At 43.8% G+C, this 14,343-nt stretch overlaps 1 protein-coding gene across 1 annotated transcript; it reads right to left on the bottom strand.

The window, feature by feature from the left end:
• Positions 1-4,005: 4,005 nt before the first annotated feature.
• LOC118097068 (NXPE family member 2-like) lies at positions 4,006-14,129 on the bottom strand. The gene is made up of 6 exons (XM_035139654.2): positions 14,031-14,129; positions 10,931-10,991; positions 9,296-9,992; positions 8,478-8,533; positions 7,919-8,134; positions 4,006-5,524 (listed from the first exon to the last, which is right to left on the bottom strand). The coding sequence occupies exons 1-6, from the start codon at positions 14,127-14,129 to the stop codon at positions 4,989-4,991; spliced, it is 1,665 nt and encodes a 554-aa protein (XP_034995545.2). The 3' UTR covers positions 4,006-4,988.
• Between the last annotated feature and the right edge of the window lie 214 nt (positions 14,130-14,343).

The following is a 14,343-nucleotide window of genomic DNA, read 5'->3' as shown; positions in this document are numbered from 1 at the left end:
TGCAGGAAGGCATGATGTTCAGGCAGGCCCTTTAAAACACAGACTCTCTGACTATAGGAATCAAAGTACAGTGCTGCACTGGGCTCAAGGACTGATGAGGGAGCATAATATCCCAGAAAACTACAGAAAGAAATAGGGTGGGAGGGGCATAGGAGCCAACTACTAGAGACTGAGGTCCCTCCCCCCCCCAAAAAAAATAGTTTATGGGGACAAGCCCCAGCAAAATTGATGGGCATTGCCATTCAAATAGTGTGGATGCACCACATCATGTGATTGATTATGTAGGGTGGGGCTTACCTGCCCCCCCATATTTTATGATTATGATTAAAAATCTTAGCAAATTTGAGAAACAGTGTGGGAAATTGCTATGTGTATATCTGTACATTCTTTGCCCTTTGTTTAAAAAACAAAAAGGTTTCTGCGGCCTCCATTGATAGGGCAAAACCCTCAAAGTCCAAAGCCTTGAACTCTTACTATGTTGCAGGCCTGTTTGGCAGTAGCAGCTTGGCAACAGATTCTGCAAGAGGGAGAGCGCTGCTTTGAGTATTTATAGGGGCCTGGATCAGAGAACTCCATTTTGATTGGTCAAATGGTTGGTGGATAAAGGGTAGTTAATTGTCAGTTGGGAAAACAACTGTCAGTTAGGAAAGTCAGTTGGGAAAGTAAGTTGATGGGCGAAGTGTGAGGCAAAGATTTGAAAAGACTGAAGGGTTAGGGTCAAAAGTGGAGAGCTGAGGTCGACTATTAAGCTACTCACCCCAAGTGTGTTAGCAATACTTGGCTGGTGAAGACCTGAAGAAGGAAGCCAGTTGGGTTAGGCTAGGATGGTTGCCCTGAGTAAAAGTCTCGCCAGAAGATGCAGGCCTTTAAAAATCAGCTAAACTGTCCAAAGTTAGCCAGAAACACAACTGGGTCAGTTCTGGGGTCAGAGGCTGATTGTCCCCAGCAGTAAAACCAGGTTGTGGGTGAATTTGGCTGGTGTGGAGATTTATTGAAATTGCCTGAGGCAAAAGCCACCAAAAGGTTGGCATCACGGCAACAGCATCTCTTGGGTCTTTGGAAACGATCAACAAGCAAATGAAAGATCCCATTGACAACATCATTATTACCTCATGTACATAAGGAAATTTAATGTGGACAGCCTTAGTCCACAGTTCATGCTGTCTCCATGCCCAAGCCTATTAAACCAAGTTACAAGGCAGCTTTATTCATTCTTCTAATTCTTTTCGACACTTTCTGCATATCAACTTTGAACATAATGGGGAGTGGGGAACGAAGGCCCCCTGGGGATATGCAGGATTACTTCTCTGCACAATAACCACATACATACCTTCTGTTAGGTGTTGCCTTCCTAGCTCAGAAGAAGTTACCTGCAAATGGGTGGAACTCTGGCATCACTTTTAGTCGTTAAACTAAACATCCCATGTCACAGCTAAATCAGCCAGAGAGCCTTAGGATCCTTCCTAGGATCCTGGTGTTGTAAGCCAAAAATGGCTTATCTTCTGAGTTACGCCAATAAAACTCAGAGACAAGGAGTTAGGAGTCCATTGTTGTTGACTGCCAAGCAATATGTTACAGTCGAATCTTTTCGCAAAACTGAAACCCCTCCCAAAGGTCCAGGCAGGGGTATTTATAACATTTCAAACAAAGGATTTCAATTTTAACCAATCATGTTTTTTCATTACCTCATTTCATGTTTAATACGCATGCGCGATAGGCATTGCTAACTAAACGTTGATTCCCACCGTGATCAGCTACATTGTGTTAGTATGCGTGTTGGGAACCTGTGTTACATGGACCATGCATCAACTTATGTTCTAGCTTATGAGCTGCATCTTTGTGATTTGTGTTTTAGCTGTCTTTCTATCCTAGTAGGGATGGCATCTTGCTAAATCATCAGTTTCTTAAAGCAACAGGTTACCATAACTTCTCTATTAGAAGCATATTCTAGGATTTATAGGGATTCACATTATCACAATCATTATGGCCCTTTGGGCCACTGCCACACTGGCACTGGTAGATCTGGTACCAGGATCAGGCTGGCATAACCTATCTGGCAAAACAGCACATTCTATTGTTAGAACGGCCAAAAAAGGGGGCGGGGCTAGGTAGGAAAAAGAGGATCGGCATCCTAAGTTCTCTCAGACCTGTTCCCTTCTGAACATGGCAAAACATTATGCTGGCGGACAGGGCCAAATTTAGGTTTGATGAGGCCCTAAGCTACTGAAGGTAATGGGGCCCTTTATATAGCAGGCTGGGCCCATTACTTACAGGTACATCATAAAAGCCTAGACAACACAAAACACTGCTGGTGTATGTAGGTTTTATTTTTTTGTTTTTGTATCTTATTTTTGGAAATGTACATCCAGGGTTTTTCTTCCTTTATTTTTATTGGGGGGGGGCAAGAGAGTGGAGCCCTAAGCTACAGCTTGTTTAGCTTATATGTAAATCCAGCATTGCTGACGGAGGTGGTGCTGGAATCTAAAATGCTCCCCTTGAAGTTGATGCAGAGCCAGCCCTCCTCCCATTTACATTCCGCTTCATATCCAAGAGCCCAGGATTCTTACTAGCTCTGCAGCCAGCCATGGCTGCCCTTCAGATATCTATATATACATTCCAGGGGCCCCAGAAGTCAGTTGAATGGTGTGTGTGTCTGAACTAGGCTACATCCCTGTGGCCCTTTGTTGTGTGCACTTGGAGGAGATAAAGGGGAGAGTAGAGGCATGATGAGAGGATTCTTGGCACGTGAAGGAAACCATCATTATTGATGATGATGATTGATTATATGTCTACCCTATCCCTCTTTCCGAAGGAGCCCAGGGTAGCATCAAGAGCCCCTTGCCAAGACTTGTCTTTCCCCAGAACTCTCGCTTCTAGCCTGCCTCAGGACTCTAGATGGAAGTAACCAGCAGAACCTCCAATCTTTGGTCCACTCTTCCAGCTGCTGATGTGATGCCAAAACAAGCAGAGGATAGAGCTGTTACAAAAAAATTTATCCCCACACCCCCCTCCACTCGCAGCATTCTCCATCATTTGAGAAAGGAAACTGCATTTCAGAATGATCAAAGTGGGAAGGGAATTATGGGTGGGTGACGGGGTTGGGGTTTTTTGTGCTTGCCTTGTAGGGGCAAGCTACTCACCCACCCACCCACCCACCCACCTATTTTATAAGCTACAACAGAATGCTTTAAAACAAGAACAACTCCAAACTTCAGCAGAATTATTCCACACCTCTTCTGTTCCACGGAGATCTTTTTCCAGCACATTCTGCACACACTCATCCAGTTTTGCAGAGAGTCCGTAATACATATTATCAAACAGCTGGTTGGATAATAGAAAGCTTCAAGGTCCAGGCCATTTATTTTATTTTTATTTATTTAATAAAATTTATAAGTCCCTTCCTTGACAAAAGCAACTGAGGGAAAATCTAAAACTTTTTTTAAAATATGCAGATAAAAACTAACATGAGAAACAAGTTGACACAATTTTTAATAATATAAATAAAACAGCAGCTACACATATATGAAAATTACATGCTTTGGTAGGCTTGCGGAAGCAGAAACAATTGCTGAAACCAATACAGTAAAGCAGGTATAGGAAACCTTGGCTCTCCAGATGTTTTGAAACTACAACTCTCATGATCCCTAGCTAACAGGGCCAGTGGTCAGGGATCATGGGAGTTGTAGTTCCAAAACATCGGGAGAGCCAAGGTTGCCTATGCCTGCAGTAAAGGAACACAACTAATTTCAATAGGAAGGGAGTTCTAAAGAATAGTGCACATATTAGTAAGAATAACATATAAAATGCATTATATTCAGGAAGGCTGCTTGCAAAAATGTGTATATTGGTCAAAGCTGCATACGGAAACATGTTTAATAGGAGAAATCTGCACTAATATGCTGATGGTGTTTCGTGAGGATATCTTTTTAAAAAAACCAATCTAATTGTAGAGGAAATGCGGATAACTGAATTTAAGAAACTTGGAAACTTGGCAAGCCAAAGCTGACAGGTTTCTCTATCCTGAAATCCAAGCCATATCTCTGACAAGGTAGACTCTGGACACACAGACAAGGGTCAGGCACTGGGTTCAACTGAATAGCCCAATGGCCCCCCCCCCAGAGGTATGATGAAGCATTCCTTTTGCAAAAGAAAAGCATTCCTCACAAGCACAAAGGCAAATTTTGGTCAACAGAATGGTGGCAAGTCCCCCTGTGCAACTAGAAATCAATGCAGGGTTTGATTTTATTGTCTGTTCCCAGGGCCTTTAGCTCCCTCTTCTGGTTTCCACTCTGTCATGTGCAGCACTTTTGCCTATGAATAAAAAGCTGAACTGCCACTCATCTTAGTGCAGCCCAAACAACGGTTGTTGTAACCTGGCTCAGTGGAAGCCACCCTGGGATTGGAAGATGTCACACACAAGCTCAGTTTCCCAAGAGACTTCCAGTGATAGATGTTTCTCACTGAGATTTAGCCAAGAGGCTTCCTGCTGGTTACTTACACAGAAGCAGCTGCACCCAGTCTGATTATTCTATATTTGAGAGTGATTCCACAGCTAATAATTTAAGGTTTCTAGGAACGGCATCTTTTAGCCTGGGTGAAGAGGAATGTTTTCAAGGTTTTCCTGAATGTTAGTGAGGGAGGCAGACACGTCTCACCAGGGAGGGCGTTCCACAAATGGCAAACTGCCAAAATGAAGACCTCCGGCATGGATCAGTGCCAACTTGGCAGCATTCGGTGGTGGACTCCCTACCAATCGTAGGGCCCAAGATGGTTGATATTGAGGGAGGCACATTTCAGTACTTGGATCCCAAGCTGCTTGCAGGTTTGCATGCTAGTACTAACACTTTAAATTGGGCCAGCAACCACTGCAGTGCCTTCAAGAGTGAAGACGCATGGTCCCATCAGGCTGCTCCAGTCACCACCCAGGCAGGCACAAATGGAACAGACAAGACGGTTCTCTCCAATGATCATAAGGGTCAAGGTCATTCTTAACAGAGGTATGTTAGAAACATCACGATTTGGCTCCATACCACTTGTTCTGGTGGGTGAATTGTGTTTGTATTATAGGCGATAGTCATGTCCCAGGCATCAATTACGCCAACCCTGAGACCTTGAAAAATGTATTTCATGGCAAGGTATTGGGCATAGCCATGGAAGTCGCCAAATCTCTCTGTGTCTGCATTCATTTCTCGGATATTCTCTGCTTTGACAATGACTTTCGTGTCAGGGCTTCTCAGGAGAAGGCGCTCAATGGCGCGGCGAATGTTTACAACCCTTCGCACAAAGAGATCCATGGGGAATGGTCTGAAGTGCTGGCCTATAGCGACGATGATGGCTGTGTTGTTGTCCCCTGCTACTTGGTCGATTTCCCGAGCAATGTAATTCAAATCTTTGACTGAATAGAAGGACTTGGTCACAATGGGGTACCCGTGTTTTTTCCACTGGATGAATGTGTTCCTCTCCAGGTCCAAAGCCACATGTGTCTTGAAGACTGGAACGCTTTGGTGATCAAAGTACTTCAACGCTAACAAAGAGGAGGTTGGAAAGAGGAAATGAATAGATAAGAATGTTTTGAAAACTAATAGCAAGGAAGTTTTGATGGTTCCAAGGGAGAGCTTTTCTTTTTCTTTTTTATATTTTTATTAGTCTTCAATTACAATATTCCAATAATAGCCTCATTATAACAATGCCAAATTTAATACAATTACAAGTACCAACCATGTGCTAGAATTGATGGTTTGATTATTTACTTTATTTCTAGTTACAGGTAGGTAGCTGTGTTGGTCTGGCACAAAATAAAAAATTCCTTCCAGTAGCACCTTAGAGACCAACTAAGTTTGTCATTGGTATGAGCTTTCGTGTGGTATCTGAAGAAGTGTGCATGCACACAAAAGCTCCTACCAATGACAAACTTAGTTGGTCTCTAAGCTGCTACTGGAAGGAATTTTTTTATTTTGTTTTGACTACTTTATTTCCGCATTCCAAAATCTTATTAATTTCAATTACACTCCAGTCAAAATAACAATCCCTTATACAACAACTGCAATATTAATGCCTTCCATTCGTATTGACACATTAAATGATTTATAAGCCAGCAGGTGAATCATTCAAACTATATTCTTGTTCTTCCTGTGTGTGCCAATTATTCTGTCCATGGTGTTTCTTCCTGTCCTTGTAAAATGTTGTGTCTATCTTTTCCCAGTTGTTCCCTCCCCAAAAATTATTCAGAGCACTTGAATTCATGCACAATATTAGGTAGTCAGGTCCAAGAGTCCATAACTTAGTGGCAGAGCACTTGCTTAGCAAACAGATGGTTCCAGATACTTTAACTCATAGCTGCCAAGTTTTCCCTTTTCTCGCGAGGAAGCCTATTCAGCATAATGGAATTTCCCTTTTAAAAAGGGATAACTTGGCAGCTATGCTTTAACTGGAAATGTCAAGGATTGTATCTCATGTAAGAAGGCAGGGAAACTCCTCTCTACTGAAGACCCTGGAAAGCCAGTGTTAATCAGGAGGCATGGATGGGTCTGATCTTTGTCCTGTAGGCTGTTAAAGTAATAGGTTTCTACACACACAGCCCTCTCCATCTGGGCAAGCAATAGGCAAAATCTCAGAGCTCAAGGACACATTTCAGCTAGACAGAAGCACTGGAGGAGAGCATTGAGTGGGAACATTGAGGGGTGTGGCCTGGGGAGGAGAGCAACATGGGCCAGATAGGACTAAGGGGCTGCATCCAGCTCCAGGGCTGGAGGGACCCCAACCCCACTTGATAGAATGATGGCTATTGATTATTTTACTCTTCCTCAAATGTTGAAGCAAAATAAAAAAATTCCTTCAGTAGCACCTTAAAGACCAACTAAGTTTATATTTTGGTATGAGCTTTCGTGTGCATGCACACTTCTTCAAGGACTCTCTTCTTCTTTTCTAGCATGAAGCTGCCTGCTAAATAATTTTTATAATTCTCATGCTTCATTGGCTTCCAGTTTCCAAGCCATTTGTTATTTGGATTGCCTTTGTCTTGATTTTGACATGATTGGGTTCATTTGGTTTTACAGGCTTTGTTTGGCCTACTATGAGCTTAATCCAACAAGGAACTTCTTATACAGCAGGGGTGGCCACCTCCCAAGAGACTCTGATCTACTCACAGAGTTAAAAACTGGGAGTGATCTACCCCCTTTTGTGGGTTCAGGTCAAAGCTGTTGAGTTTTTTTAAGGAAGGGAAGCCCTGTTTTTTGGGGTTTAGGTCAAACTTGTTGAGCTTCTTTTAGGAGGGAGGGAGGCCCATTTTTGTTTAGGGCTTCAGGTCATAGTTCAGCTTTTTTTAGGGAGGAGGAAAATTTTGGGTGAGCTTTTTTTAGGGGTGCCAGTGTTCTAGCAGTGATCTACCACAGACATCCAGTGATCTACTGGTAGATCACAATCTACCTGTTGGACGTGCCTGTTATACAGTACCAGCATGAGGCTAGAGTTTCAGGTGTTGCAGCAAGTGTAGTTTTGAATTGTATCAAAGCATTCTGAAAACTGCAGCTAACGCCGCAGAATTACGCAGCTATCTTTGTGTACCTACAGAGGGCTGCATTCCTTAATGCCAGTGTTCTTCAATATGGGTCATTGGCTAAGTTGGCTGGGCATAGTGGGAGCTGTGGTTTGACAACATCTGAGGACCTGAGGCTTAAACTACAGCCCCCCTCCCACATTCTGCAAAGCAAGCTGCTTTGGAAACTTAAGAAACTGCCCATTTCAATTGATGACAGGCCTTGGGGATCTGCTGTTCAAAGGAGGGTATAGTCCAAAATTTCTAAACTGGGACGGAAGGAAGGAAGGAAGGAAGGAAGGAAGGAAGGAAGGAAGGAAGGAAGGAAGGAAGGAAGGAAGGAAAACAACAAGTGTGAAAATCCAAAACCCAGCCAGGACGTACTTGTCACTCTCTTGGTAAGGTAATGAATCCATTGAAATGATGTTGAATCCCCCATGAGATAAATCATTTTGCTCTTCAGGCTGGCATGGATCTTATCCAAAGTGCTGAAATCGTGGATGGAGCAAAATTCTGGGTGCCAGGTGTTGTGCAAAACGTAGCCGCTGGGGACAGGAGAAGCCATCCCAATCCTGCACTTGTCTCTTGTCACCTTACTCGCTGAAGAAATATAACAAAGGAGAGGATGAAGAAGGAAGTAGTCGCTGATACCTCCTCTGACCGCACAAGACCCCTGCAGGAAGTGATTGGATATTCAAATTCTCATCTTTGAATCAAGTCATCCTAAGCAACAACTGAATTTTCTCCCTTGCATTATTCTTCCCATGACCTCTCCCTCTTGCCCCTTTCAAACTTTTCCTCACAACATCTTTTTTTTTCAAATAGTCCTGTTCTTGCCACATTGCATCTCAGTCTTACAATACCAATTAAAAATTCAGGCCCTCCCTCAATTTTGGCATTTGCTGCATTCAAGTTGTGTCCAGAACCAGATAGTCTAGCTTACTTTTGCAGGGCACGACACGAATGTTCCCGAAATTCTGAGGGATCTCAATTCCAACACTGGACATTCAAGAAAGAGAAAATACTCATTAGAAAAGCAAATGAAGACAAATCAGGTTTTTATACACCTAAATGGCTACTGCTGGAAACTCAACACTAGAGCCAAGCTTCCATTAGAAGGGGAGTGGGAACACCTGTTTGTAACTGTTTCGATAACCGAACTTAGGAAAGGAGATGGAAGGACAACTTCTCCCTGTTTTCAGAAACCACTTGCAGATCCTCTAAGTGTCCCTTTTTTCCAGGGACAGTCCTGGATTTACAGAAGCTGTCCAGGTTTCTGATTTGATCCCGGAATGTCCCGCTTTTCCTTAGGACGTCCCTATTTTCATGGGAGAAATGTTGGAGGGCATGGAGTTATGTAAACCCTGAGCTAATGTTTTATTATGTTTTTAAATGTTTTATTATGCATTTATATGTGTTGGAAGCCACCCAGCGTGGTTGGGGCAACCCAGTCAGATGAGCAGGGTATAAATAAAATAATAATAATAATAATAATAATAATAATAATAATAATAATAATGGAATAGGACATCGCTATTTTCATTGGAGAAATGTTGGATGGTGTGCAACCTAATGATCTGTGAAGAAACCTTCCCTGGTTCTGAAAATGGATGAAACAAGGGAGATTTTCTTCCCAGCATGGTCAGTAGAGATGATAAGACATCATCCTTCAGATTTTGTTTTCAAATTACATTTTAGAGGATCCCATAGGAGTTTTCAGTACTTCCCTAAGATAAAGCATTTGAACAGCAAAGAATGTACCTGTTTAAAAGTCTCTTTTCCATGGCTGTGAAATATGAGATGGGTCTGTTGTTGGACTTCAGCTGGACGAAAGCTTCACATGGCACAAACTTTGGTTTCACACAGTAGAAGGCCTCCTGGTCTCGCTCATCTAGATACTCACACAGTTCTGCATTGGTCGTCTTGTTAAATCCACATTCAGTGAAGACATCTAACGTTTCATTTAAAAATTTGCCTGTGAAAACAATTTTGTCGTAGCCTCTCTTCCTTGCAGCCCACAGTGCTGAAACTCCTTCGCTGGGGTGGATGAGCATGAGGGATACTTTAACATTGCCAGTCCAGAATAAAGTGAAATTGACCAGGTACGTCCCATTCCTATAGTCTGTGATGCGCCCAGAAGCTCCTGCGTTAAGACTTGAAGAGAAGATCCTCGCTCGTAAGAAGTCTCCTCCGTATTCCTTCCTCTTGCCTAAGTAGTTGTATAAATCCAGTCGAACCATCAAATGCTCGCCAACACAATAAGAGTCTTTGTAGTTTAAGATGGTGGCCTTGCTGTTCTTAGCACTTGTGGTGGTATTTATATCCATGAAAGTGACGCTGGGCATCAGGTCGTCTAGTTTTCTAAGGACAGCTTTAATTTCTTTGTCATTTTTTGCCCATTCCGTTCTAGCATGTCTCTGGGTCCCATCTTTCATTGCCCAAAGTTCACTCCCGCTGTCTGTGATTGAAGCATTTAATAGTATTAAAAAGGAAGGCACCTTAAATCAGACACTTAGTGCATCTAGCCCAGTATTATGGACTGCCTGTATATTGGTGAGATTCTGCAGGGCCTCAAGCAGATGGTTTTTCAAATTAGCTGCTATGTTGTCCTTTTAATGGGAAATGTTGGGCATTCATCCTAGGTCAGGGGTCAGCAAACCTTTTCAGCAGGGGGCCGGTCCACTGTCCCTCAGACCTTGTGCGGGGGCCGGACTATTTTTTTTTGGGGGGGGGGAGGGATGAACGAATTCCTATGCCCCACAAATAACCCAGATATGCATTTTAAATAAAAGCACACATTCTACTTATGTAAAAACACTGAAGCTGAGGCTCCAATACTTTGTCCACCTCATGAGAAGAGAAGAATCCTTGGAAAAGACCCTGATGTTGGGAAAGATTGAGGGCACTAGGAGAAGGGGACAACAGAGGACGAGATGGTTGGACAGTGTTCTCGAAGCTACGAACATGAGTTTGACCAAACTGTGGGAGGCAGTGCAAGACAGAAGTGCCTGGCGTGCTCTGGTCCATGGGGTCACGAAGAGTCGGACACGACTAAATGACTAAACAACAGCAACAAAAACACCAGACAAGCCCCACAAATAACCCAGAGATGCATTTTAAATAAAAGGACACATTCTGCTCATGTAAATACATGCTGATTCCCGGACCGTCCGTGGGCCGGATTTAGAAGGCGATTGGGCCGGATCCTGCCCATGTCCTAGGTCTTACTGTTCTACCACCAAGTTGCAATCCCTCCATCATCTTAAAAATGTTTTAATTTACAAGCATCTGGGAAACAGAGGAAGGGAATAAGCTGCACCACATATTTTCTTTATTGCAAAATTAACATTGTTCACAATGTGTTGTGGTTACAAACATTAACAAGAAAATGCTTACCAATACCTGCAGGAACTTCACTTTCTTTAAATTGCTTCACAAGGCCTCCAAAGCTGGTAAACTTGAGTGAGGAATTGAAAATAAATAATTTCAAGGGTGAGCACAGAGACACCGCATCGGCTCCTATGGGTTCATTTGCAGCAAATTGGAAATGATGAAACAAAAATGTGGGTTCTCCCCTAGCTCCCCAAAATAATTTCTCATCCTGAATCACCAAACAGGGCTGGGGGAAGTTTATTCTAAGGCCACTGATTTCTAGAGGCAGAATCAAGCCAATTCAATGGTAATATATTTGCAGAAACAGGCACTGAATGATAGATTCCCACTGTCCTTTCAAGAACAGTTATAACTTGCTCAATAAACTGTGAAAACATATGAGGGGTTGCTTAAAAGAGGTAAATTGGCACAATGTAACCAGAGATGTTCAATATGGTGATGGGCAAAAATGCCAACAAAAAGCAGTATACCCCTAAAAATCAGGTGGCAGAGACAAAAGGACTGGGTCACTTTCACACACAAACACCCACAGTTCCATGCGTCCCAGAGGTCTCTGATTGTCCTCAAGTGAAAGCTAAATATTGGATTACATGGCAGTTGGTCTGATTTTACTAGGCAATTTATGAACGGATGGCTTCCAGGTGCAGACACTGTATGGATAAATATGAGAACACCTGGAATGAGTTTATACGAAATGTAGTAGGCTATTAACATTTTCACAAGCACTAGGACAATAACACCACAGTCAAACCTCAGTTTGCGACCGCCTCCGTTTGCGACCGCTTCGGTTTCCAATCACCGCGGACCCGAAAGTGTTTACATCCGGGTTCCGCGGCGCTCGGATGTGCAGAAGCGATCTGCGCAACGCATGCGTGCGCAGAAGCGCTCTATTAGCGCTTCGCGCATGCGCAGAAGCGTGCATCGGGGAGCAACCGATTCGGGGAGCGACCGGCTCCATGGAATGGATTGCAGTCGCAAACCGAGGTATGACTGTATAGCAATTTATGCACGAATGTATGGGAATATTGTATACTGTTTCTTCTTCTTTTTGGTATACAGTATTTTCACTTTTATATGTATCTTTCTTGTTGTTTTTCTCCCTCTCACTTTTCCTTCTTTCCCCCACTTTATTTCTTTTAACTGAAATCATCTTAATAAAATATAAATATTAAACACACACACACACACACACACACACACACACACAAGGCAATTGTAACATTCAGTGCATTTCCCCCAGACACAGGGTACTGGAACACACTTCCCTCAGAAAACTCACTTTAAGCTCCGGGGAAGAAGCTTGTTGAAGCTGCTCAGCTGAGGTGAGGGGAGCCTTCTGCACCTTATATGAGCAGCTTAATGGGTCCCTACCTTGCATCTCTGGCTCATGTGAGCCGGAATGGCGTGGGGGGCTTGCTCAGCTGAGGCGGAGCTTTCACATGCGTCAACTATTAGCCAGGAGGCTGAAGAGCCTTAACTAAGCCTCGCTGCGTCTCCAACTCACAAGGAGATCCTTCCCAGAGCTCGTAGTGGGTGTCCTGAGAGGGTCTCCTCATGAATCGGAGTCACAGCGGGGCTTTGCTGAGGCTGGTCAGGTCTCTCCCTCCACTTCCGGGGCCCAACTGAGAAGTCCCAGTACACCGTTCTGGCATGTTCCGGCAGGGGAAAAAAGCCCTGGTAAAATTGCTACATTTTGTAGCATACATTTAATCTCTTATTATAATGACTGTAGTTTTTGCATCACGTTGCCCTTCAACAGTGTGTGTGTGTGTGTGTGTGTGCGGTATATATAAAGGTAAAGGGACCCCTGACAATTAGGTCCAGTCGTGACCGACTCTGGGGGTTGCGGCACTCATCTCGCTTTATTGGCCGAGGGAGCCAGCGTACAACTTCCAGGTCATGTGGCCAGCATGACAAAGCCGCCTCTGGCGAACCAGAGCAGCACACGGAAACGCTGTTTACCTCCCCGCTATTTATCTACTTGCACTTTGACGTGCTTTCAAATTGCTAGGTTGGCAGGAGCAGGGACCAAGCAATGGGAGCTCACCCCATCGCGGGGATTCAAACTGCCGACCTTCTGATAGGCAAGCCCTAGGCTCTGTGGTTTAACCCACAGCGCCACCCGCGTCCCATATATATAATCCTACCTACAAAGATTTCACTTCATGCATCTGATGAAATGGGCTTAGATCAGGCATAGGCAACCTCGACCCTCCAGATGTTTTGGGACTAAAATTCCCATCATCCCTGACCACTGGTCCTGTTAGCTAGGGATCATGGGAATTGTAGTACCAAAACATCTGGAGGGCCGAGGTTGCCTATGCCTGGCTTAGATCCACATAAGTGTCTGCCACAATGCTTTTGCTAGTTTCTTAAGATCCTGATTTGTTTTCTTTTTTGCTGCTCCAGATTAACATGGCCATACTTCTGGGAACTCTAAATTAATATCGTGGTCAAAACTTTATCTTGTTGAGTTCTCTCTCTCTCTCTCTCTCTCTCTCATTTATTCTTCTTCAGGTATCTGAAGAAGTGTGCATGCACACGAAAGCTCATACCAAAATAAAAACTTTGTTGGTTCCAGGTGGCTCTGTGGGTTAAACCACTGAGCCTAGGGCTTGCTGATCAGAAGGTCGGCAGTTCGAATCCCTGTGACGGGGTGAGCTCCCGTTGCTTGGTCCCAGCTCCTGCCAACCTAGCAGTTCGAAAGCACGTCAAAATGCAAGTAGATAAATAGGAACCGCTACAGCGGGAAGGTAAACGGCGTTTCCATGTGCTGCTCTGGTTTGCCAGAAGCGGCTTTGTCATGCTGGCCACGTGACCTGGAAGCTATACGCCGGCTCCCTCGGCCTATAGAGCGAGATGAGCGCGCAACCCCAGAGTCGGTCACGACTGGACCTAATGGTCAGGGGTCTCTTTACCTTTACCTTTAAGGTGCTACTGAAGGAATTTTTACATATACTGTATATTGGATGTAACATCAGGGAGTGACCCTCTTTTTAAAGAGAAAAAAAAACAACCCTCTTTAAGGCACTTTATATTCCACTCTTTCGCTTTGCCAACATTTTATTTTCATAGAAAAGACTGGGTGAGGAATGATTCCTACCTTGGTCTCCATTCTGTGGAAGGTGTAGCTGAAGACAATGATTGTTCCCAGGACAAGGGCGAATAAAGTTTGCGACCTCAGGATCTGCACCAAAAGCATTCTGATCAGCTGTGTGAGAGGAGAGAGTTACTCTTGATTTCAACTCTTATCACTGTAGCATATCTGAATGTTGCTTTAAGACTGAAGGGGAACTCGAGCAGTGAATAGAAATCCATGGTAAGAACCAATTTCATTTTTACATGCTTGAGTTCTCTCCGGTGAGGATACATTACTACCCTCTGCAGAACCTTTCTCCCAAAAGAGACATCAGAAG

The sequence above is a fragment of the Zootoca vivipara genome, chromosome 15 (genome assembly GCF_963506605.1).
Source record: "Zootoca vivipara chromosome 15, rZooViv1.1, whole genome shotgun sequence".
In the NCBI taxonomy this organism is placed as follows: domain Eukaryota; kingdom Metazoa; phylum Chordata; class Lepidosauria; order Squamata; family Lacertidae; genus Zootoca; species Zootoca vivipara.
Note: the sequence above shows the minus strand (reverse complement) of the source record. Positions and strands in the feature narration are given on the sequence as shown.

What these genes read in the sequence shown, in the direction of transcription:
- LOC118097068 (XM_035139654.2), bottom strand. Translation starts at nt 14,129, where the DNA reads ATGCTTTTGGTGCAGATCCTGAGGTCGCAAACTTTATTCGCCCTTGTC. An exon ending in GAAAAGAGACTTTTAAACAG is followed by an intron (nt 8,534 to 9,295) that starts GTACATTCTTTG and finishes TTGAATGTCCAG; the next exon opens with TGTTGGAATTGAGATCCCTC. An exon ending in CCTTACCAAGAGAGTGACAA is followed by an intron (nt 5,525 to 7,918) that starts GTACGTCCTGGC and finishes CCTCTTTGTTAG; the next exon opens with CGTTGAAGTACTTTGATCAC.